Source organism: Sorex araneus, chromosome 4 (genome assembly GCF_027595985.1).
Source record: "Sorex araneus isolate mSorAra2 chromosome 4, mSorAra2.pri, whole genome shotgun sequence".
NCBI classification, from domain to species: domain Eukaryota; kingdom Metazoa; phylum Chordata; class Mammalia; order Eulipotyphla; family Soricidae; genus Sorex; species Sorex araneus.
Window position 1 is genome coordinate 172,242,537 of NC_073305.1, and position 26,669 is coordinate 172,269,205.

The window sequence follows — 26,669 nt, forward strand, 5'->3', positions numbered from 1 at the left end:
TCAAAAAAAAAAGTCCTTCTAAGTTTAAAATCTAAATGAGGCTTAATTGTCAAGAAATCAACTGTGGCTCTGAGACCTTAACATAATTTTTTCATCTCCGTTTTCCTACAGTATATAGAAACCCTTGTTTTATATACACTTTCCCTCCACATACTGTCATCCCATTGCTCATTGATTTGTTAGAGCAGGCACCAGTAACATCTCTCATTGTGAGACTTGTTAACTGTTTTTGGCATATCCAATACACCATGAGTAGCTTGCCAGGCTCTGCCGTGCGGGCGCGATACTCTCGGTAGCTTGCCAGGCTTTCCGAAAGGGGCGGAGGAATCAAACACGGGTCGGCCGCATGAAAGGCAAATACCCTACCTGCTGCGCTATCGCTCCAGCCCTCCCTCCACATACAATTTCAAATTAAAAATTTCAGATCATTGTAGATTAGGGGGGGAAAAAAATCTCCCTACTGATATAGAGGAGTGGTGCCAGGTAATCTAGTTTATTTACTTGTGTTCTTTAAATCATGCCAACATGAGGGGAAGCAAGTGAGATAGCTAATGAAATGGCTGTGGGGAGAAGATACAAACACAGGAAAGGAAGCAGACTGGCGGGGCAAGAGATAGCACAGTGGGAAAGGCACTTGCCTTGCATGTGGCTGACCCAGGTTCGATCCCCAGTACTACATATAATCCCCTAAACTCCATCAGATGACTCCACCCCCCTTCCACACACCCCCAACACACACACACACACACACACACACACACACACACACACACAAAGAGGAGACATTCAAGAAAGGAAACTTCTCTTGATTCCTCACCCTTCCAGGAAACAGCAATTTTCACCCATGTGCCTGAGAACAGAAAAACAAAGGGACAAAGAGCCTTGGGGCTATTCACGGCAGTGTAGGACAGGAGAGTGACACTGTCCACTGGAAAGGGTTGCACAGAGGAATAGGGCTAGTGACATCATATGCAGGCAAAGGAGAGAGGCCTGGACGCTTTAACATCGATGCACGGGAGTGGCAGGAGAGCGAGGACCGTGAGCAGGGCACGGATCCCTGGAGCCCTATCTGGTCTCCCAGCCCTGCCAGGACTAATCTCTGAGTGAAGAGCCTTAACTAAGCCCTGAACACAGCTAGGTGTGGCCAGAAAAACAAAAGGCATCAGAATTTTGTATACTAATTTTAGATTAAAAAAAAATCTAAGGACCCACTCAGAAGCTAGCCAGTTTAGCCATAACACTACTCTGTGTGTGTGTGTGTGTGTGTGTGTGTGTGTGTGTGTGTTGTGGGCTGGGGGGAGAGGGGAAGGGAGAGGGAGTTGCTTGGTTTGGGTGCCACGCTGGTCCTGCTCCGCTCCTGGCTCTGCCTTTAGGGATGACTCCTGGCAGTGCTCAGGGACCCATACAGGGCATGGGGTGGAACCTGAGTCAGCCACCTGCAGGGCAAGCGCTTTACCCGCTGCACTACCTTTCCGCCCTCGTGACACTACTCCCTCTAGGTCATCTGGCTGGGGCCCTGTGAATTGGGACAAAAGAGCAATCGGCATGCTATGATACAGACTTATGGAAGGGTCACAATGGCAAAGGAACCTTCACAAAGAAACATAAACTTAGCAAAATAGTTAAGGCTGTTTTATTCTAGGACTCACGGCCAGCAGCCCCCTGCGCCGTGTAATCCCACCAACGGCCAACATCCAGAGACTTAAAACCAAGCTCCCGGAAGCTTGGACATCTTATAGCCTACTTCTCCCTCTGGGAGAAACTGGCAAGCTACTGAGAGTTTCCTGCCTGCACAGGAGAGCCTGGCAAACTCCCCTGGCGTATTCATATGCCAAAACCAGTAACAATGTTGGGTCTCATTCCCCTGACCCTGAAAGGGCCTCCAATAGAGCATCATTGAAAAGGATGAGTAAAGAGAGGCTTCTAGCCATCTACCAAAAGCCCATGGCAAGTTATCATTCTCAATGGGGAAAAACTGAAAGCCTTCCCTCTAAGATCGGGCACAAGGCAAGGTTTCCCACTTTCGCCACTCCTAGTCAATATAGTACTGGAAGTCCTGGCCATAGCAGTTAGACAAGAAAAAGATATCAAGGGCATACAGATAGGAAAGGAAGAGATCAACTTATCACTATTTGAAGATGATATGATACTATACTTGGAAGACCCTAAAGACTCTACAGAAAAGCTTCTAGAAACAGTAAGTCGATATAGTAAAGTGGCAGGCTACAAAATCAATACCCAAAAGTCCATGGCTTTCTTATACACAAATAATGAAAGAGAAGAAAGAGACATTAAAAAAACAATCCCATTCACAATAGTACCTCAGAAAATCAAGTACCTTGGAATCAGCTTAACCAAAGAGGTGAAGGATCTATACAAGGAAAATTACAAAACACTACTTCAAGAAATAAAAGAGGACACTAGAAAATAGATGTTTTTCCTATTTCCTCTGCTCATGGATAGGGAGAATTAACATTATCAAAATGGCAATACTGCCCAAAGCACTATACAAATTTAATGTAGTCTTTATCAGGATACCCATGACATTTTTCAAAGAAACAAACAAAACACTCCTGAAATTTATATGGAACAATAAACCCCCATGAATAGCTAAAGCAATCTTTGGAAAAAAGAAGATGGATGGCATCACCTTCCTCAACTTCAAACTTTACTACAAAGTAGTAGTAATTAAAACAGCATGGTATTGGGATAAAAACATATCTTCAGACCAATGGAACAGAGTTGAATATCCTGTCACAGACCCCCAAATAAATGGCCACTTAATCTTTGACAAAGGAACAAAAAATGCAAAGCAGAACAAGGAAAGCCTCTTCAACAAGTGGTGCTGGGAAAACTGGATAGCTACCTGCAAAAAAATGAACTCTGACCTCTGTCTAATGCCAGGCACAAAAGTCAGATCAAAGTGGATTAAAGACCTCAATATCAGACATAAATCTATAAGGTTCATATAAGAAAATGTAGGCAGAACTCTCCATGACATTGAAGCTAAAAGCATCTTTAAGGATGAAACAGCACTGACCATGCAAGTGGAAGCAAACATAAACAAATGGGACTACATGAAACTAAGAAGCTTCTGCACTCCAAAAGAAACAGTGACCAAAATACAGAAAGAATATTTACCCAATGGGAATATACTGGGAAATATAAATAGGAAAGAATATTTACCCAATACCCATCTGATAAGGGACTAATATCAAGGATATACAAGACACTAGTAGAACTGTGTAAGAAAAAAGAACCTTCAACACCATCAAAGATTGGGGAGAAGAAATAAACAGAAGTTTCCTCAAAAAAGAAATACAAATAGCCAAAAGGCACATGAAAAAAATGCTCCACATCGCTAGTATTCAGGGAGATGCAAATCAAAACATAAAAGAGCTGGGTGGTGAACATGAAGAGTTGGGAAGGCCTGTAGATCTGAACTCCCCTCAGTGCCCAACCGTCCCCAGGCAAGGATTCCCCTGTCTGCTGGATACGGGGAGAGAGGACAGTTCCCAGCTCTACTCACGGCATTATCTGAATCAAGGGAGGAGAGAAAGTCCTTCTTCCTGCTCATGCTGTTTCTCAGATTCCTCTCTGTAAAATACTTAGTCCAGCAAAGGGGACTGGAAACATCCCAAATATGGTGGTGGGAAGGTGTAATGGTGGTGGCATTGGTGTTTGCATATTAAATATAATCAAATATTGTGAAGTACCTTATAAAATAAATATTTTTTTAAAAAAAGAAAGAAACTTTAATATCAATGCACCGGAGTGGCAGGAGAGAGAGTGCCGTGAGTAGGGCACTTGATTCCTGGGAACTTATCTGGTCACCCAAGCCCAGTCAGGACTAGTCCTGGGGGTGAGGTGGGGTGATTTGTTCCAAACCCCAACACAGTGAAGTTGAATACTCTTAAGTGTTAAATAACGAGGGGCTTTCATTCACCCCCGTCATCTCCAAAGAGATGAAGTAACAGGTATGACCCCCCACACTAAAAAACACTAATGTCAGTGATTGCTTAGCAATAGATTTTTTTACTTCATGGGTTTAAAATCTATTGAAAATTTCAAAGTATATGTCAATAAACTTTTGCTGTGTCTCAAAAGTTTATGGAACACATGAAATGGACTTCAAAATCATTACCTGACCAGACTTACTCCCTTAGAGCCAGGCAAGCTCTGATTGCACAAAGAAGCTTTATGGGCATTCACAGAAACTACTGTATGATTCATATGGCCCAAGCTTGTGCACTGCAATGGTCCTGTACCCAACTCTCTAAAAAATGTAATCTTTAATGATAACTGAACTCCAAAGCACAATTTAAGGAGACAGTACAATACCCAGAAGGCATTTTTAGTAGTTAATAATATATTTACCGAAGAGCATGTGAGGTAATAAAAAACTTGTATATATTTCCTTATTATATAAAATTTAAAGCACTATGGTCTCTTTCCTAATTAAAAGCATGGTTACTAAAGGTTAAATGTAAGTTAAATTTTTATAAACAAAATTCCATTTTAAATGTAGAGACATCAACAGGAACTCGTGACTTTCATGTTTGTAAGGTCACTGAAAGAAATTAAGTTGAAAAAAAGTCACAGAGAAGTACAAAAACTGAACTGAAGTTGTCAGAGTAACCATATATGAGTTGTTTCCTCTGTGGGACTATTAACTTCTGAAGAGATGAGGGGTTTGTTTGACCCTGTATCCTTCTGATCTTGTTTCTGACATGAAGAATGTGTTCAAGGATAGCTGAATGAATAAATGGAAGGAAAACAGAAGCAAGTCACCTGGTGGACGGATTAAGAACAGAAAGCATGTATTTAGATATGAGCTTCAATGCTATATTGTGACCAAGTGAGAAAGCATCAAGGACAGGAAAAAATGCCAAAAAGGGGGAGAGCAACAACACAGGGAGGCAGAGGCATGTAGGAAAAGGGAAGGCAAGAGGTGCACAGGGAAATAAGGAACAGTGGAAGAAAGACACAGTGAAAGCAAAGGCAGGACGTGGTTGAGGAGTAAACTAGAAATATAGGAAAAGGAAGAAAAATCGGGGAAAAAAAGTGGCCAATAGTGAAATCTTGACAGGTAAAGTTACATTTGTATGTTCTATCAACATCATTGTGGAATCGAAGCTTTATTGGTGGTGAACATCTTAAGGAGTTTAAACTTCTCATTATTCATCTTTGACATGTAAATTAGCTTGTTAACAGTGTTCGCTTGCCCTTTAGATATCCATCACAGTGGCAGTGGCCAGCCAGAAACAGACCTCAGAGTTTATTAACTCAGGTGGGGAAAGATCCTGCCCTCACCTCTCTCCTGACCGTGCTCACTCATGGAAATGTAAGGGAATCCTGACTGAAGTGAAGGACACTTCAGATATAAGGAAATACCACACATTTTCAGTACTGCTGAAATTGAAAAGAAAAAAAAACAGTAGCTATACAATATTGGGCATATAATCATAATGGGACTCCTAAATTTAGTAATTTTAGACTTTTCTCAAGTAAGAAATAATAAATTCGTAGAAAAAGTATGTAGATACTTGACACTCTCGTGCTCCTGTAATCAACTATTTACCACTTGAATTGTCTTCTTCACTGGTCTTGACTTAAATGACAATATCTGAATTTGATATTTTGAACAACCCAAATGAAAAGGCAACTCCTGAACCCCACCAAGTAAAAATAGCAATTACTCTGGGCTGAGGTCCACTGATCAATTGTGTGATCCTAATCTTTCTCAGAATGGCTCTTTTCATTTTCACTGCATTTCCGGGCTTTGTTTTCCTTGAAAAGATCTGAAGTGTTCAAAATGCATCGTGACTATACAATGAGACACACGAGAGATTCTATTTCCAAAACTCTGGCAACTTCAAAAACAATCCTTTATTCTGAGTAAACTCTTAGCAAATAAAGCATGCGCCCAAAAGAAGTTTTAAAAATACGCCATTTTTACCATCTGCAGTCGCAGAATAGCTGACTTAAAAAAAAAAAATAGAGCCAATCCAGGAAAGAAATTTATGCTCCTTCTTTGATTCTCAAAAAAGTTTTCTCTTTGCTTGCTTGTGGAGGTCACACCCAGAAGCTCCGAGCTCAAGAGTGACCTCTGGTGGTACGTAGGGGAGCACATGTGGTTCTGGGGATTCAACTGGAGCTAGCCACATACAAGCCAAGAGCCTTAAACTCTGTATTATCTCTCAGGCTCCTGTTTCTTTGAGTTTTCTAAAATACGTCAAGGAACAACTATATCATATAGATAGCTTTATAGATATAAACATATTTCACTTTGCATCCTATTATTTTTGTAATCAACTGAGAAGCTGGTCTCATTGATTCTTTTTTTTTCTTTGTCCCCTAATTTTTGCTGTGCTGGGGATCGAACCAAGCGTGCACTTTACCACTGAGCCATATCCCCAATGATGAAAATTAAGTTCATCATTTTTGAGGTGCTTAATTTCCATTCCTGGTTGATCATCAATGTTAACTTTGGGTTTCTATTGCCTCCAACAAAGAGACCAGTCAAAAGTATGTGGGAATAATTAAAATCTTTCACAAGGTCACGACTTCAAAATCCCCTGTGGACCTCCTATTTTCCATCTTGCTGATCTCGTGGGATTTAGTATATGCAGTTGCTGTAAAATTAAGCCTGCTGTAAAATTATGCCTAATAAAGTCCATTGGAAGCGTAGTAGGAAAAACTGATGTGTCTCTACTGGAATACCCTCTTACAAAATGCCTTTCTCAAACATCAATGGCTCTGTTCAGAACGGTGAGTACAATGCTCACGTCTGAGGAAGCCATAAACAAAGTGACGGAATCAAGACTAATAATAATTGCCTCAGAACAGCAAACCTGGCCAGAGCAAGGGATCTAGTGGGAGAACAGGCTGCGGGGGAGACTGTGCACCTCCTGGCCGCGCTGCCCTACCCTACTCTGACCGCGGTCCCCTGCCATCACTATGTGCCTCCCATCGTTCTCTGTTCTGTAACTTAGCAACCGAGTCCCCTGCTGTGGCCCCAAATTTATGTGATTACCACCTGTTGCCTCCTTGGAGTATCCTGGGAGCCCACAGGAGGGCCATGTAAACCTTAGTTAAAAAAAAAAAAAAAAAAAAAAAAAAACACTACCCTAGAGAAAGGGGAACTGAGACAAGCACATAGTACAACAGTTCAAGATTATAAGGTGAGGAAGGATAATGGAACAAGCTCAACGTGAAGCAAATGCCTGAATAAACATCTTTTTTTTAATGATATGAAATTGCTGGAAAAGAGAAAAAAAAGGCATCAGGTCCTTTTATAATTAGTTCCCATTATCCAGACTTCTATGACGTGTATCTACACACTTTTGGAATGTCATTAGTGAAAATAAGCAGCTTTGTTTTGCTTTGTTTGGATCATTGTCTGTACCCAGACGGTAGAATGTTCTGCAATAACAAAATGAAACCTGTCTGAAAGAGAGACACTAGGCTCTCCTGGAGGAGAAGGCATGAGTGAGTCTGGCCTTCAACAGTGCCGGAGCAGAGAGGCAACTGGGGTGCCCGCATTGCTGTTCCTCTGTGAGACGCCTTTGCCCCCATGTCAGAAGGAGCAAAGGGTCATAACACATCACCAGAGCTTAACTTGCCCCGTAGAATCCTTGAATAACATTTAAAATCGCCTTTCCTCATTAGCCTAGGTCCTGGAGTCATGCCCCTGCACTGTCATATCCACGGGTGGCCTACGGGGAGAAAACAATCCTTTCACTCCAAAATGAAGTGCCAGTACGTGGTGATAAGCAGAGGAACGTTGACACCTGTAATCAGCTTAAGTTAATATTTTCATCACTCCTGACATATTTATCAGGAAAAGTAAGCCTACATGACATTAAGAGAAAAATTTGAAGAACTTAGGGATAAAGGATGAACCCGGCATTTTACAGTCCACGAAGCCTGAAAATTAAGTTTTTGCTCTTCAGATGAAAAAACAAGGGTGAACAGGAAAGTCCGAATAGGGTCTTTAGGACACGAAAGTGGCCAAGAGCAAAACTGATTCTCAAGTGCAGTAAGGAACTGGAATACTGACACTTTCTTATTCGATCTCCACCCTCCCCTAGACAGGAATCCCACTGGTTTGATTTGTCCTCCATTAGCCTTCTGGTCTCTTCAAAGGTGACACTCAGAAGCTAGTCAGAGGCAAAAGTGTGGCTCAGTGATCATGACTAGGTCATATGTGTGAGCTCCTGGGTCTCAGTGTTGGGACCACAAGAAAAGTAAAAGGGGGGAAACATTTTTAAATAACTCTTTTTTAAAAAGTGAAAAACAAACTAGAAATTCTAAACCAATTAAACGGTTAAAATCTATGACTGGCCAAAAGGTCTAAATATACCAACCCTCTAAAAAAAGATAGATGTGTTCCTGATATATCCACTGGCCTTAATATAAACAGATCCAGATGTCTTCCTGGAAGTGGACCTTTCACAATGGCTCACATGACAGACTGAATTCTCCTTCTGGAAAACATGGTACAGGACTCGGCCTGCCACACCTCTATGGCAGATGCGACTAAGTCCTCTTTCTGATCTGACTAAGCATACTGAACACCTCAGAAAAGGGCTATCTCAGCTCATCACAAATATCCTGTCTTCTGAATTCATTTAAAATGGGAAAATAAGTCATCTTCAGTTGTCATGCCTTTAAATATTAGAAAGAGTGAACGAATCTTATAAAAAATTGAAATTCATGAGTTAGTACATTAGCATCCCATTAGCTCCCCAGTGTCCATATCTCATTCAAACCAAAAAAATGACTCTCTGATTCTCTTCAGATGACCTTGCTTGCCATTTCCCTGAGAAAAGCACCGCTACACTGACTTGCCGGCATTCAGCTCCAAACACTCTGCCTTCCTCCTAAGAACATAGTAAGAACTAACCTGAGATTTATTTCACTCTTTCTTACACAAATATTTTGCTCCTATACTTCTCCCTTTCTTTCTTAATCTATAAAGACTTAGGAGACGAATTGGCTTAATCCATGGATGGAATAGTCCCTTTTTCTTACTACTTTCCCTCCAGTCCCAACCTTAGATCTGACAATCAAGTGTTCTCCTCAATCAAAAATCCCTCTCATTCACCCATGAACAAGACATTGCATTCATATTTTAAGAACAATATTGTTGCTACAAAGTAAGACAGCACAGAATCCAGCTGCCTTCCATATAATTGCACCGATTCCACAACTGCACTTAGGAGCAAAACTGATTTCTTCACAAGGTTTAGTAAATAAATATTAAATGCCTGCAGAGACATTCAGAATTAAATGGCTTTGGCGCTGGAGCAACAGTACAGCGGCTGGGCACTTGACTTGCACATGGCCAACTCGGGTTCGATCCCTGGCACACCCCATGGTATCCTTAGCACCACCAGGAGTAATTTCCGAGTGGAGAGCCAGGAATACTTCCCGAGCCCCACCAGGTGTGGCACAAACACAAACAAAAGAACGAAATGGCCCAGGCATAGGGGAGTTCAGAGTCTGCCTTGAGGCAGGAATGAGGCTGCAGGTTTGCTTCCTGGCCCCGCCCACAGGCTGTGCGAGGTACCACTGGCACTGCCATCTGGGAGCCTCAGGGTCACGGCAGAGTGTGACTCTCTAGTGTGAGGCTGCAGGCAGGTGCGAGCAGGCCCCAAAATGGGAAATACAACTCAACTGTAACCGCTAACAAGCAACACCACTAAGTACGAGCACCGCATTGTGTGTGAGCACTGCGACCCAGAGTGTACAGTCTTCCTGCCCTCACAAAATCAAAGGGAAGTGGGGGAGACAAAAGAATTATAACTGAAAATAGTTTATATATATATTTACATATATATATAATGAAAAAGGGTTTGGGGCTAATAAAAAATATTGAAGGGCTCAGCTATAGCACAGCAGGTAGGGTGTTTGCCTTGCATGTGGCCGACCCGGGTTTCTATTCCCAGCATCCCATATGGTCCCCCGAGCGCCGTCAGGGGTAATTCCTGATTGCCTGGGCCAGGTGTAACCCCTGTGCATTGCCAGGTGTGACCTAAAAAGAAAAAAAAAGAAAAAAGAAAAAGGTTTATTGTTGTTTGTCTTTTTGGATGCCATATTTCACTCAGGGATCACTCCTGGTAGAGCTTGAGCCTTACTTGCTGAATTATCTCTCCATCTCTTGTGCTTTTTTTTCCAAAGAAGAATTCAATTTGGGAGAGGGGAGGAATGACAAGGCGTTCCTCTTTGTAAGCCAGGCATAAGCCCTGAGCACTGCTGGGGATGGCTCAAAGACAAAAACTCTTAAACTGATACATTTGCACTAGTTTTTTTTTTTTATCATTAAGATGTTAATATCTACTGCTACAATCTATGATATTGAAAATAAATCATCCCAGCACAATCTCTAATTGAAATAATCCAATATGAAATATGTTTTGGAAAACATTTTGTGGAGGCAGAGAAAAGGTAGAGGGTTAAGATCCATACTTTGCCTACAGAAACTCCCAGTGAGATCCCCAGCACGACATGGTCCCCTGAGGATGGCGGGTGCAGTGTGAAGACAGCTGAGCACCACTGGGTGTGGCCTAGTGACCTGCGGGCACCACTGGGTGCTCAGTTACCCAGTGTCCAGTTAACTCCTGGTGCCACAGGGGACAAACAACACCACCTCCTTTAGCCCCAGTCTGGTTGGCTGAGAATCACTGGGAGTGGTCCTGAATCCCTGAGTATTACCTGGGAACCCCACTCAAAAAAAGTACGCTTTCATTGTGGCATCATGATTGACAACAAAATATACTGTAGTCCATAGAAAAACATGAAAAATTTAATTTAGAATTAATTTGATCGTCTAAAAGAAGGACAGCTTTATTTACAGAAGGAATAGGAACTATTTAAGAAATCTCAAATAGTTAGTTAATAAGAAGAATAATGCCCAATCAAGTATAGAAGCTATGCAACTATACAACAACTTCAGTATTATTGTGAACCATGATGCTTTAATTAAAAATAATTTTTAGGGCCGGAGCGATAGCACAGCAGGTAGGGCGTTTGCCTTGCACGCGGCCGACCTGGGTTCGATCCCCGGCATTTCTTTTTTTTTTTTTTTTTTTTTTTTTCTTTTTGGGTCACACCTGGCGATGCACAGGGGTTACTCCTGGCTTTTCACTCAGGAATTACCCCTGGCTGTGCTCAGGGGACCATATGGGATGCTGGGATTTGAACCTGGGTCGGCCGCGTGCAAGGCAAACGCCCTACCCGCTGTGCTATCTCTCCAGCCCCAGATCCCCGGCATTTCATATGGTCCCCCAAGCACCGCCAGGAGTAATTCCTGAGTGCAAAGCCAGGAATAACCCCTGATCATCGCTGGGTGTGACCCAAAAAGAAAAAATAATAATAATAATAATAATTTTTAAAATACTGCTCAATCATACAACTTCAACAGGGACGAGGATTATGCAACTTCATTCCTGACATTAGCATGAAGAATTGTAATCTTTGTTTTAATATTGAGAAAAATCTGAATCAATTAGATAAAAAAAAACCACCAAACAAATGTTATGGCTTTTCTCTATTTACTCAAAAAGATATTTTTATGGCCGGAGAGATGGTAGGTCAGATAAGATCCCTACCTTGCTTGAGACAGACCCAGGATTAATCTCCAGCACCCCATGTAGTCCCTGAGCCTGCCAGAAGTGACACCTAAGTACAGAACCAGCAGTAAGTCCTGAGTACTATAGGGTGTGACCCAAAAACTGTATAAATGTGTATAATATTATACATATATGTATGTAATGGCGGGGTAACAAGCTGGGCCTCATTCCCTGACCCTGAAAGAGCCTCCAATGCGCCATCGTTGGGAAGGCCAAGTAGAGAGAGGCTTCTAAAATCTCAGGGCTAAGACGAATGGACACGTTACCGAGACCGCTCGAGAAATTCGATGATCAATGGGATAATGATGATGATGATGAATGATGATGTATATAAATATATATATATATCTTTTTAAATTTTTTATTATAAGTTTAGGTTATACAATTTTCTGTTTTTTTGCTTTTTGGGTCACACCCAGTGATGCACAGGAGTTGCTCCTGGCTCTCCTCTCAGGAATTACTCCCGGCAGTGCTGGGGGGACCACAGGGGATGCTGGAAATCGAACCCGGGCCGGCCACATGCAGGGCAAATGCTCTACCCACTGTACTATCGCTCCAGCCCTACAAAATTATTTTTATATACACACAAAAAAAACCTCTAAGAATTCATTAATTCAGTGAAGTGGTAGAATACAAAAATCAATGTGCATGTATTACTCATTTCTACATACAATCAATAAATTAAAAGGGAAATTAAGAAAGCAATCTCATTTATAATTTTACCCAAAAATATAAGTGTCCTCACAAAGGACATGAAAGACCCATACACTGAAAACTGTAAGGCATTACTTAAAGAAAGAGAAGCCACAAGGAAATGGAAAGATATCCTAGGTACATACATAGAATAACACTATTTCAGTTTCCATTTTACCTAAAGCAATCTACAGATTCAACATAATCTTTATCAATAATATTTCTCAAGTTAATAGATAAAAACAATTCTTAAACTTGCATAAAAAAATAGAAAGGATTTTGAATATATAATGTATTTCTGTAGGAAAAGCAACAAATATAAGCATCACATGCCTTAGCTTTAAACTATGTTACAAAACAACAATAATTTAAAAAGTATGGTCATGTAATAAAACAGGCACACGGATCAACAGCACACAGAACAGAGAGCTAAGAAATAAGCCCTCATATGCATGATCATGCACTCTAAACTAAAGTAGCCAAGACCAGACAATGGAGACAAGAAATCTTCTACAAATAATGTTAGGAAGACAGAACTACCACACACAATATAATAAAACTTCACTGTTCAAAACCACACACAAAAATGAACTCAAGTGGAATAAAGAGCTAGGAATTAGATCCAAGACAGTAAGCTATATATAAAATAAAATATAGTTTATCATCATAACCTCAACATCAAAGATGAATTTGAAGATTCAATTTCAATGGAAATGAAGACAAGAATAAAAAGGGGGATTGCATCAAATTAAAAAGCCTTAACATAGAAAAATAAACCACCACAAAAACAAAAAGATAAACAACAAATTTTGAAACATATCCATCATATATCTAAGAAGAGATCAATATCCAAAATCACACATAATTCAACTGAAAAGAAAAAAAAGTCATTTTTTTTAATACAGGCAGATGACCTGAAGAGACACTTCCCTGAATTAGATATCCAAATGGCCCACAGGCATATGAAAAATGCTCATTAGAGAAATACAAATCAAAACCATAAATATCACACATATATTCTCACACTCATGAGAATGGCCTCCATCAAAAAATATAGGCAACAAGTATTGCAGAGGATATGGAAATGAAAGGACTCAGGTATGTTGTTGGTAGAATGTGGATCAGTGCAGCCTCTATTGAATATGAAACACACAATGGGGCTGGCATGATCGAACAGTGGGTCAAGTTTTTTACTTGCATGCTGCGAACCCAGGTTTGATCCCTTGACATCCCACATGGCTCCCCAAGCACTGTTTGGAGTAATTCCTGAGTGAAGAACCAGGAATAACCCCTGAGCATCACTGGGTGTGACCAAAAAAAAAAATAACAACAACAAAAAAAAAGAATAACTAATTCAAAAATACATTTGCATTCCTACGATCATAAAAGCATATTCACAGTGGGGCTGGAAAGATAGCACAGCGGGTAGGGTGTTTGCCTTGCACGAGGCCAACTCGGGTTCAAATCCCAGCATCCCATATGGTCCCCTGAGCACGGCCAGGGGTAATTCCTGAGTGCAGAGCCAGGAGTAACCCTTGTGCATCGCCAGGTGTGACCCAAAAAGCAAAGAAAAAAAAAGCATATTCACAGTAACTAAAACATAGAATAAATCTGAATATCCACCAACAGAAGACTGTATAAAGAATTTGAGACATATATATATATACCCAGAAGACATACTACTCTGTCTTTTAAAAAGATAAATCTGGGGCCGGAGAGACTGTACAGGGGCTCACTTTGGTCCAATTCCTACAATCACATATATTCTCTTGAGCTCCAAGAGTGATCCCTGAGCACAAAGGCAGGAGAAATCCCTGAGCACCATTGGGTGTGACCCAAAACAAAACAAATTTGTTCCTTTTGAAACAAAATGGATGGGACTCAAGGTAGACAACAAATGAAAAAAGTAGGGAAGGGAAAGGGTTTTACAATGTATGGAATATTACTAACTAAGGCAAAGAAACTAGCAGAGAATCACAAAACTAACTCTCAGACCCAGTGGTGGCTAGCAGCGGGCAAGATGGGTAGAGCATGAGGAATGGTGAGAGGGGTCTCTTTGGTTTTGAGATGGAACTAGAACTTGGTGGGAGGGAGTGATAAAAGCAGAGGTGTGTTGCTAAACCCCATCTGCTGCAAACAAATGATAAGCCAATAAAAAAATGTATATCATTACATAAAAAGCAACAGATTATCTCCCTTATATGTGGGACATAAAGAAACACAGTAAAAAAATCAACCACAAGTCCTAACCCCGAACCAGTCTGTCTTCACTGGGAGTAACCCGGAGGGGTTGGGTTGAGTTTCCCTCCCAACCCCAGCAGAACCCCTGCAGTCAGAAACCTCCAGAACCCAATCGCACAGCCATGCTCAAGGCCACTCTTCAAGGGCTCGGATGAGCCTCACCTACGGGAGAAACTGCAGAAAAGTCCAGGTATGCAGGACCCACCCGTGACTGAGATCTCCAAGCTCACTCAGAACGGGACGGGGCCTCCACCCTGCCCCCAACCCAGCTCCCCAGTTTTCTAGTAGCTTGGCAGTCACTCACACAAACTACCCCCAGCACCATGTAATCTCATCAATGGCCAAGATGCAGAGACTGTGAAATTAAGTTCCAGAAGGGAGCAACACAGAATATTCTGGGTTCTTATACTGACCTGACCTCTTATTCTAGCCCACTGATGTACCAAAAGTAGCACATATTTGGTTGGGTTTAACATATACGTTTGTAATCTCTTATACAAGGACTTAAATGGTTCCAGGAAGAAATACAACAATCTTCACACACTTTCCCCCCTTATGGTGGTGAGAAGGTGCACAATAGTGCAATTAGAGTTTGAATACTATCTGTAATGCACTATTGTGAACAATTTAACTTTATAAGAATTAAATAAAATTTTTTTAGTTTAAAAAAATGGACTGGAGCAATAGCACAGCAGGTAGGGCATTTACCTTGCACGCAGCCGACCTGGGTTTGATTCCCAGCATCCCATATGGTCCCCTGTGCACCGCCAGGAGTAATTCCTGAGTGCGTGAGCCAGGAGTAACCCCTGTACGTCGCTGGGTGTGACCCCTCAAAAAAAAAATTTGAAAACTGTGAAAAAACCAACCACAGTAAAGAAAGAGACCCAAAGGCAACAGAAACTTGAGAGCTGGTCTTCAGTAGGAAGCGTACACAACAGCAGACGGGGAAAAAAGGATGGGTGACACCTGGGACAGTGCTGGAGGGAAGAGGACATTCTGGTGGGGGGGGTGAGAGGATGGGGGGTGGAGTGTTGGAATGTTTTATGCACGAAGCCCAACCACTCATAGTGTTCTAAATCATCGTGCCTAAAATAAAATCCTGAATTATAAAAAATACATAGAGATTCTTAGTAAAGAGTGATTACTGGCTGCAGAACATGGGGATTTCCAAATAAAGCTGCTGCTAAGTTAGATTAAGTGTACGTTCTTGAGCTATAAAAATAGAAAAAAAAGCCTTCAACTTTTTTTAATTAATTTTAATCCTGGATTATTTACAGAACTGCTTTTATTAAGTCGTCTGGTTTAACCAGATCATTTTTGCAAAGTAGGAAACAAAAATCTAGAACTGACATGGGACTGTCCTGAGGTTGCCCAGAGGGAATGAGCTGGGCGAGCACCCAAGTTCCTCACACGCTCTCTCTCCAGCCTAATTAATTTCATTCATTTTGAAAATTGTGGTTGACAAAACAATACTTAAAACGTGCGAAATTATTGTCCTACAGGGTTTTAAATAATCTTGGGCTTTAAAATGATTACTTATCTGTCTTTGTAAGTCAAAAGGGCTATAAACCATAAACAAGATTTTATAATTCATTTTTTAAGCTGTACCATTTTAAATATAAAGTGTGACCTTCATAAAGTCTGATCTGTCTCTTGAAGTGTGTGTAAATAGATAGTAAGTCTTTTCAAAATACAGAAATTGTTGTCTCTTCTTCTAAAGTCTCATTCACTGTATCACTGTCATCCCGTTGTTCATCGATTTGCTCAAGCGGGTAGCAGTAACGTCTCCATTGGGAGACTTGTTATTGTTTTTGGCTTATCAAATATGCCACTGGTAACTTGCCAGGCTCTGTCATGCAGGTGAGATACTCTCAGTAGCTTGCAGGGCTCTCCAAGAGGGATGGAGGAATCGAACCCGGGTCGGCTGCATGCAAGGCAAATGTCCTACCCACTGCACTATCGCTCCAGCCCTAAAGTCTCATTAAATTTCTTTAACGCAAACTTCCATTCTTCTGAATAAAAAAATTAATATGAATGATAGTGTTTGTTAATAAGTAAATCCCAAATATGAAAAGTGCATACTGATTTTTAAATTTTCATCCTAAGCATGGATAAAAAATAAATCATACTTGGATCAGAGGACCAGGGTGCAAGTTAAAAATGAGAAGTTTTAAAGACATTTAAAATGGGGGCCAGAAAGATAGTACAGTGGGTAATGTGCTTGCCTTGCACGCAGTCAACCCAGGTTTGATTCCCGGCATCCCATATGGCCCCTCAAATGCCACCAGGAATGGTTCTTGCGTACAAAGCCAGGAGTAATCCCTTGAACATCACCAGCTGTCACCCAAAAAAAAACAAACAAAAAATAGTACTGTGCTGCTCCTTATCAAGAGTTGATGTTAGACACTTTGAATTCTTCACTTTCCTTTAATTTCACCACGGGTACATTGGGTCCCTCCATCTAACTAGATTCATCAAATCCCTTTAACAGAAGAGTAAAAATGAAATATATAAAGTTAAAGGGAAAAAAGAGAGCAACAGGGAAAACTACCATAAAATTTCAGAAGCTGGAATCTGAACAACTGAACGATTTGGCAGACCTGAAAACTGGAAAGTCCTAGGGCCAGCAGTGGGGACAGCGGAGAAGAAACCAGAATTACACGAAAGAGCCCCCAGCAGATTCGGAAACTGGTATCACAAGATTCTCTGGATGCGCCTGGTAGTCTGTTTATGAAGTGGCCAGATCCTTAGCTCGCTCTTCCCAGCATTCCCAGCTGGAAAAGCTGCCCTCCCTAGCCCTGGCAAAGACTGGAGTTGGTTCCCTGGGGAAGGCTGGACAAGTGCCAGGACTATGGGAACAGATGAAGAGCTTCTAATGCAAAGAATGACAGCAGAAATCCAAACCTCACATGTACTTTGGGGCAATCAAGTGGCACTGCAGCACTGTAGCACTGTTGTCTTGTCGTTCATCGATTTGCTCGAGGGGCACCAGGCATGTCTCCATTGTGAGACTCATTGTTACTGTTTTTGGCATATCAAATACACAGTGGGTAGCTTGCCAGGCTCTGCCGTGCAAGTGGGATACCTGTGGTAGCTTTCCAGGCTCTCCGAGAGGAATAGAGTAATCAAACCCAGGTCGGCCTGTACACGGCAAATGCCCTACCCACTGTGTTATCGCTCCAGTCCTGGCAATCAAGTAAGCCAAGAAAATCTGTTAGAAGAGGTTACTGAGTTTGCAGAAACAAAGTCTCCTCCCTGAGAACCAAATGGATAAAAATAGACCCATCAGAAGGTGCCCGTGACATTTCATAGTATTAGAAATGACACTGTATACAGGCTTTTACAGAGGGAAAACAAGAGAATCCAATCATACAGGATCGGGAATCATAATAGCCGTCAGCTTCTCAACAACAACCTTGAGAGCTCTGTACCCCTCAAAGGAGAGTCAGACATCCATGAACAGTTAGGGGTGTCAAACAGCATCTATATATGTAAAGGAACACACAGCTGGAATATTGATCTCATCAAAATTATGGAATGACTGGGGCTGGAAGCATAGTATAGCAGGTAGGGGGGATTGCCTTGCATAAGGCCAACCTGGGTTCAATCCCTGGCATCCCATATGGTCCCCTGAAGTACCTCTAGGAATAACCCCTGAGTATGACCGAGTGTGACCCAAAAAGCCTATATACATATATATATTATATAGCACGGTAGCACTGTCGTCCTGTTTTTCATCAATTTGCTTGGGCGGGCACCAGTAATGTCTCCATTGTGAGACTTGTTGTTACTGCTTTTGGCAATCGGATATGCCACAGGTAGCTTGCCAGACTTTGCTGTGAATATGTGTGTGTGTGTGTGTGTGTGTGTGTGTGTGTGTGTGTATTATGGAACAACTGTATTGAGAGGAATATAACTGAGCTTCAGGAGGAAGAAGAAGAAAAAAAAGCTAAGTGTACATGGTATGAAACCAATAGGATATACCTAAAACACAAGCCAAGAAATAGGAATGTAATCCTCATATTTAGCATTTAGTTGAAGCGTTTAGAAGAATAAACAAGCCTGACAAGGTAGAATCCGAGAAGACAGAGCCGGGGGCTGGAGTTCATTTGTCCAAGCTGCATCCCAGGCACTGCACAGCCCCTCAGCTCAGCCCTGCTGGGGTGGTCCCAGGGGTCCCCAGTCCTGCAGGAGGAGCATCGCCGCATCACCAGGCCCTGAAACAAACCATCAGTATCACCAGGAAAGGACCCCATGACCCCAGTCACTTCTGGGGATGCCCCTGAGGATAAAAAGATAAATTTTTAAAAGGTGAAAATAGGGGCCGGAGCAATAATACAGCAGGTTGGGATGTGCCTTCTGTGTACCTGACCTGGGTTCGGTCCTTGGCATTCCATATGGTTCACTGAACACCAAGTAAAGTAGTTCCTGAGCACAGTGCCAGGAGTAAGCCCTGAGCACCAGTGGATGTGGAAAACAAATAAATAAATGAAAATTTTGGCTTGTGGAAAGATCAAAGTGGGGGAGGAGGAAGGAGGATCCTGCAAAACTTCCTTTGTAGATGGGATTGGAGTGATCATGCAGTGTGTTGGGTGTTTGTTTTTCAGCGATCAACCTGGGTCCAATCTCTTGCATCCCATCTGGTCTCCTGAGCCCGCCAGGAGTGATCCCTGAGTGCTGAGGCAGCAGGACCAAGCCCTGAGCATCACTCGGTGTGGCCCGCTCTCCCCAAAAGAAATTTGTAGATCTACTAGTTTCTTGGAGCATGCACCTATATACCTTGACTAAAACTCAAAACCAAATGTGGGAACAACCCCCTGTACACGGCGCCACCACGTGACATGCATTTCCACAAAGGGGCTCAACAGCCCGCCCTCAAAGCTGGGGATTTCTGGGCTCTGATGGTGAGCAGCCCTGCAATGCTCCTTCCACGTGACACTGCCCTGTAGGTCACCTTCTGTTCTAGAGTGCCCAGATCAGTTCAACTTTTCTGTGCAGGATAATCACTAAATTACCTTCGTCTACTCATTACGTTTCCCTGAACTAAACACTGTCGTTATCACATGGTCTATGCGACCTCATTCGAGCAATTCTCCCACTACATTGACTGGGCATGAGTTCCTCTTGGCAGGGATCATTTATGTCTCTATGTCTGATTTTCCAACAATAAACACAACTTTCTTCATTTGATTGGGAGGGGGGCACAACCAGCTGTGCTCAGGGCTTACAACTGGCTCTGTGCTCAGGCAGTACTTGGAGACCCAAATGCGATGCAGGGAATCAAACCCAGGGTTGGCCTCTTGCAAGGCTACTGCCTTATAATCTCTCCAGATATCTGAGGGGTTTTTTTTTTTTGGGGGGGGGCATTACTGGTGGTGCTCAGGGCAGGAGCTACACTTGACTCGGTGCTCAGGGATTACACCTGGCTCTATGCTCAGGGATCATGCCTCGTCGTGTGGGGAGAGGGAAGGGTGGGTATGCAATGCCAAGATCTGAAGCAGGATCACAGCCGCAGCTGCATGCTAGGTCAGCACCTAAAACTCTGAACTGTCTCTTTGTCACCACACAATTCTTAATGAACATCTAATTTTATTATGCAACACTGATCAGTATACATATTTGTATTCTTGAAAGTCATTATTCAGGTCACTTACTGGAAACTTAATTCTGATATTATTACTCTCACTCTAAAAAGGTGTTCCTATCATAATTCCATTCCTATATTTAAACCAAAAAGTAAGAATCTGTGACTACAAAATTTTAGGTGAGTTTGATATCTGTATTGCTATATATGTTTAAACATATGACCTTATCATCTGTTGAAACTATTTCAGCAAAGATGTATTCACTCATTACCATAGCTTACATATAGATGAATCTGGCAAGCAGGGAGCAATTAGACGATTTCAATTTAATAATTAAACAGACTAGTTTCTTTTCAATGATTTTCCTTTAAACTGAATTAATAATTTTATCTTACCCTGTTTCAATTGAAAATAAACTTATAAAAAAATCAAACCAAAATAAGTGCAAGCACATTTTTAAAAAAATCTCTATTTTCACCCTCTCACCAAAACTCCACACATCTCAAACTGATTTTTTTTCTGCAAGCTAGCATACATTCCAAGTGGATTGTATCTAAAACAGAATTTTAATTTCACCCCTTACCCCCAACTGCTCATCTCCAACTCCTGCCCACCTCAGTATCCAGCAGCTCAGGCCATCACAAAATGTGCTTAGCTTATATTTTCCTCATGCTCTGCATCCAAACGATCTGCAAAGTCAACATCTAACATGGGTCTATTTAGTGGTCCAGCCGGAGGAGAGAAAGTACAACTAGTGGTGGGATTGGTGTTGGAACACTGACTGTCACAGACAACTGTCTTATGCACAACTCTGTAAATCACGGTGTTTAAATGAAAATAAATAAAAAGGAGGGGCTGGAGTGATAGCACAGCGGGTAGGGCATTTGCCTTGCACGTGGCCAACCCGGGTTCGATTCCCAGCATCCCATATGGTCCTCTGAGCACCACCAAGGGTGATTCCTGAGTGCAGAGCCAGGAGTAACCCCTGTGCATTGCCAGGTGTGACCCAAAAAGCAAAAAATAAATAAATAAATAAATAAAAAGGAGTTTCAAAAAGAATATTAATTCCTTAACATTAAGATAAAGGCGGATTTTTCTCCCTTCTCCTTTTCTCAACCCTACTGAATTAATTATATCTTTAATTCAATGAATGTCATGTTCAAGAAAACAAGAATGCATCTCTTAGTCTTTGGTCTGAACACCACACAGTCAATACAAAATAAATTCACATATTCTAACTGTTACATACTGGATGAACCATGATGGTCTGGTAGATTTGTTTCTATTTAATAAAGTAAAAGTAATCTACGAAATTTGAAAATCTACTAGTAATAAAAAGTCGCTGCACTAACATACGCCTCAGAGACCTGGGCCCTACAAAATCAGGAAGAGAAGACTATACGGGTATCCCAAAGAGGAATCGAAAGAACGTTGCTTGGGATATCGTATTTCACTCAAGTGAGAGAAGGAATCTGGAGTTTCAACCTCCATGGATGACCAAGAATCAGGGACACTATCTCAATTGCCAAGGTGTCGAAAATCAAATGGGCTGGGCACATAATGCGATTTAGAGATGACCGCTGGACTAGAGCTGTTACCAACTGGATTCCATGGGATGTCAAAAGACCACGTGGCCACCTACCTATGAGATGGCCAGACTTCTTTGTCAAAACCCTGAAAGAATGATCTGAGGCTCTTCGTGTTCCTGGAGTGAGCAGATGCCATTGGGCTACATTAGCACGTGACAGGGACGAATAGAGACGTTACTGGTGCCCGCTCGAGCAAATTGAAGATCAACGGGATGACAAGTGATATAAGTGATACAACAAAAGTTGGAAGATTGGGCCGGAGCGATAGCACAGAGGGTAGGGTGTTTGCCTTGCATGCGGACGACCCGGGTTCGATCCCTGGCATCCCATATGGTCCCCCAAGCACTGCCAGGGGTAATTCCTGAGTGCAAAGCCAGGAGTAACCCCTGAGCATTGCTGGGTGTGACCCAAAAAGAAAAAAAAAAGTTGGAAGATTAAGTGGAAGAGATGTAGGGTAAATAACTCTGATCTTATAAAGTAGAAATCAGCAGCACTGTCAAAAATTAAGGATCAAGAAACATTTTTTGAAATACATTTAAAGAGACTTTTTTTAAATTATGTGTATGCAGATTAGGGGTGGGGAGAGAGGACAAGTACAGGCAAACTGAATTCTCTCATGACCTAGAGGAAAACCAAAACTTTTATAATGGATACCAATCCCAAAAGAAGTTTTGCATATTATTTAAGATTAGACTTCAGTGGTTGGAACTAACCACAAGTGTGTGGGGATGAGGGTAGGTAAGACAGAGAAGAGAACAGTATGACAATAATAGCTGAGAATGACCGTGCTGGATAAGATTTGAGGGTTAAAAGTAGGTAAAGGCTGCCGCCAAGATGTGATCCTGGGGGCCGCACGCGTGCTCCTCTGCAGCTGCGTGAGCATGACTCCAGAGGCCAGCTAAACTACTTTCAGCATGGGCAGCTCCTCGCAGAATGTCTCCAGACTGAGAACTAAGCCGCAGCCCCATGCCCGCCCAGGAGAAGAAAGGTACTTCTCTCGGGGCCGGAGCGATAGCACAGCGGGTAGGGCGTTTGCCTTGCACGCGGCCGACCCGGGTTCGATCCCCGGCATCCCATATGGTCCCCCAAGCACCGCCAGAAGTAATTCCTGAGTGCAAAGCCAGGAGTAATCCCTGAGCATCGCTGGGTGTGACCCAAAAAGCAAAAAAAAAAAAAAAGAAAAGAAAGGTACTTCTCTCTCTTGCCTCTTCCTTGCCGGGGATGAAGGGCATGGGGACCGCCATATTATGACGACGACAGATGAGAGTTACAAGTTTGCAATGATCCAATATCTGGAAGAAATCTCCCTGGACTTAGTTGTTAAAATACAGAAATCCAAAATCAACCTCTTATCTCTTCACAACAGGTCTGACTCCAGTGGGGAACTCCTAACAATAATAGTGAGGTTTGTGTTGAAATATTGAATGTAACCAAAGTAAAGAGAAAGTAAAGTGAAATTTATCAGTTACGGGAGGCGAGGGGGGAAGAGAGGGGGGGCGGGATGGGAGATGTACTGGGGTTTTTTTTTTTTTGGTGGTGGAATATGGGCACTGGTGAAGGGATGGTTGTTTCAGCATTGTATAACTGAGACTTAAATCTGAAAGCATTGTAATTCTCCACATAGTGATTCAATAAAATAAAATTTTTATTAAAAAAAAAGTAGGTAAAGGGATATTTCTGATAACCTTTTGGTATCAATATTGCAAAACAATGCCCAAAAGGAGAGAGAGAGAAAGAAGTTCCTGTCATAGAGGCAGGTGGGTGGGGGGGAAAGATGGGAGGGAACCTGGGGACACTGGTGCTGGGAAACGTACACTGGAGGAGGGATGAGTGTTGGAATACTGTATGACTGAAATCCAATCATGAATAGCTTTGTAAGGGTCTATCTCACAGTGATTCAATTTTAGAAAAAAGTTTTTTAAAAATAAAAAGATTTTATTTAGGCTCCAGAAAAATAGCCACAAAGTGTCTAAAAGTAGTTCCTTTCAATACGTGGGAATGGAAAAGAATGTAGTAAGCCTTACTTCATTAAGTATCCTTGTCCATGTTTGAATTTTTATTATCGTTTAAGCTGCTGGAATAATAAATAACAAATAAAAATAAATACATTAGTAAAAATAAAGCAAATAATCATATCTAATTTTATTTTATGTTATGTTTTTCACAATTTATCTGAATATAATTTTAGAAGGAGACACCAATTCTTGTTTCACTGTTGGTCAATGATACAAATGATACAAATACTGATCTAGGCTATTCTCGTATTGTTTTATTTTTAATCCACTATATAAGTACAAAGTCGGGATAATTGCTGCCTGGTAAAAATATGTTTATGCCAGGGAATGTATTTAATGAAACAATTCTATAAAAAGGCTCCTTCACTCCTAGAACCAAAAAAAAAAAAACCCTCTCATAATGATTCATGTAATTTATCTCCTTGCAGTGCAGCGGGCCTATCCACCCCTCCCCAAGGAGACACTGCAGTTTTGAACACAGTAAATACTTTCATTATCCTAATGCAAACGCTTGCCCTACTTTGATGCTTATAAACACGATGCTATTTTTACCTTGAATAATGCATGGCTTGGTGGGCCGCAATTTTAAAATAGAAGTCTCCTGTGTGCTGCATCTCGTTGGTGTGCCCACTGGCCTCAATCCAGTGTCCTATCGGGAGGCAATAAACACCATCCACCAAGTTGTTTTCATCATAAGTACAGCAACGATCATGGTGAGGCCCATTACCTAGAACAAAAACAAAGCCAAAAAAAATGACAAACTGCAATTAAATTCATGCTTTGCTTAAAAAAAAAATACAAAGTAAATGGTGTAAAATTAATAAGAAGAAAAAGTACGAAGAGAAACAGTAGAATTTTGTTATTCTGTCATTTTTTTAAACTTTTGTATTGAGGAAACAGAATTCTATAAAAAGCTATTTACAAACGTTACAGAGTTCTGGGTTCCTTTGACTGCATGAGTACTTTCAAGAATTTCCACCAGGAAATTCCTCTAATAAAGTAGTTTTCAATCACCCTCTGAGCCGCGAAAAAATGTTCACATCATAGAAAGATTGAAAACCACTGGTCTATAAAAACACTGAAGAACACGTGCCCTAAGCACATGCTGTGAATTATTTTACAAGTTGATAGGTTGCTGGCATTAACAGAAGTTAACACCATAGTATCATGCTCTTTCTGGTCATGACTAGTATTAGTGATAAAGTTGTTCAGCATCAGCCCAAACATTAAAAATAAATGTTTAAAAAAAAATACAATGAGTGTATGGTGCCGCCAGCAAGTCAACCTGTACCTATGGGGTGAGTGCATCAGACTGATGGTGCCCTCAGACTTCCAGATAGCTCAAAATTGCTGCTGTGCCTTTGGCCAGACCCCAAAAACTTGGGGCCAGGTTTACCAAGAATTAAACGGCCAAAAGTTAGGTATGTGGGAGACACACCCACAAACCACCTCTAGCTCAGCTATATAAGCTCATTTATTGGCCTTATTTCAGAGACTCATAAATCTCGAAAGAGATCAAAAGATGCACGTAGGGCCTATAGCACAGAGGTAAGTGGGAACCTGCAACTGAGATCTCCAAGCCGCTTGGATCAGGACTGGGCCTCTTCCCCCCAGGTCCCCAGCTTTCCAGCAGCTTGGCAGTCACACCCACAAACTGCCCCTGGCGCCATGTAATCTCATCAACGGCCAAGACCCAGAGACTATAAACTAAAGCTCCCAGAAGAGAGCACCGCTGCAGAATGCACCCGCTGTCTTCTCCGGGGCACCTGGCGGGGGGGGGGGGAAGAGGAGGCAGGTTGAGTTTCCCTCCCCGCCCCAAGCAGAACCCCAGCAGCTGAAAACCTCCAGAGCCCAAAACAGCCATGCCCAAGGCCAATCTTCACATACTTGGATGAGCCTCACCCAAAAGGGCACGAGCCTCGAGATATGCGGGAACTCATGACTGAGATCTCTAAGTCTGCTTGGATTGGGACTGGGCTTCCTCCGCCCAGGTCCCCAGTTTTCTAGTAGCTTGGCAGTCAAAATCACAAACTGTCCCTGGCGCATGTAATCTAATCAAGTGGCCGAGGCCCAGAGACTATAAACTAAAGCTCCCAGAAAAGAGTGTCGCAGAATGCCATAACCCTGCGCCAGGCTGTCTTCACTGGGGCACCTCAGAGGGGGGTGGGTTGAGTTCCCCTCCCTGCCCCACGCAGAACCCCAGCAGTTGAAAACCTCCAGAACCCTACTGCCGCCATGCACAAGGCCACTCTCCTCATGTTCGGACGAGCCACACCCAAGAAGGGATGAACCTCACCAGAGATGCTATCAGACAATCATGAATTTGAAAAAAAATAGGGATGTCATATCTGCTGTAGATATAAAAATCTGACTCACCCTAACAAAATATTTCTTAAAAGTTACTTGGCTGGGCTGGAGCGATAGCAAAGTGGGTAGGGCGTTTGCCTTGCATGTAGCCAACCCGGGTTCGGTTCACTCCATCCTATATGGTCCCCCTGAGCACCGCCAGGAGTAACTCCTGAGTGCAGAGCCAGGGGTAACCCCTGTGCATTGCCAGGTATGACCCAAAAAGCAAAGAAAAAAAAGGTTATTTGGCATTAAATCATTTTTTTTTTTGGTTTTTGGGTCACACCCAGCGATGCACAGGGGTTACTCCTAGCTCAATTATTGAGAAATAACTCTTGGTGGTGCTCGGGGGACCATATGGGATGCTGGGAATCAAACCAGGGTCGGGTTGTATGCAAGGCAAACACCCTACCCGCTGTGCTATTTCTCCAGCCCATAAAATCATTTTTTAAAATCCAAAAATTACTGATGATATAACTTCTTTTCTCCAATAAAAAGTATTAATAAAAGATAACCATTTATTTGTCTTTGGTTCTCTTATTTTTTTTCTTTTTGGATCACACC

The 26,669-nt window shown here is 42.0% G+C and overlaps 1 protein-coding gene across 3 annotated transcripts in view; it reads right to left on the minus strand.

Annotated features, from left to right (window-relative positions):
- EPM2A (EPM2A glucan phosphatase, laforin) overlaps positions 1-26,669 on the minus strand; it is a 128,805-nt gene that overhangs the window by 44,458 nt on the left and 57,678 nt on the right. For all 3 annotated transcript variants that reach the window (XM_055135533.1, XM_055135534.1, XM_004609063.2), the window contains exon 2: positions 24,312-24,486. In XM_055135533.1, the coding sequence (XP_054991508.1) occupies positions 24,312-24,373 (62 nt within the window). In that variant the 5' untranslated portion in view covers positions 24,374-24,486. The remainder of the gene's footprint in view (positions 1-24,311; positions 24,487-26,669) is intronic.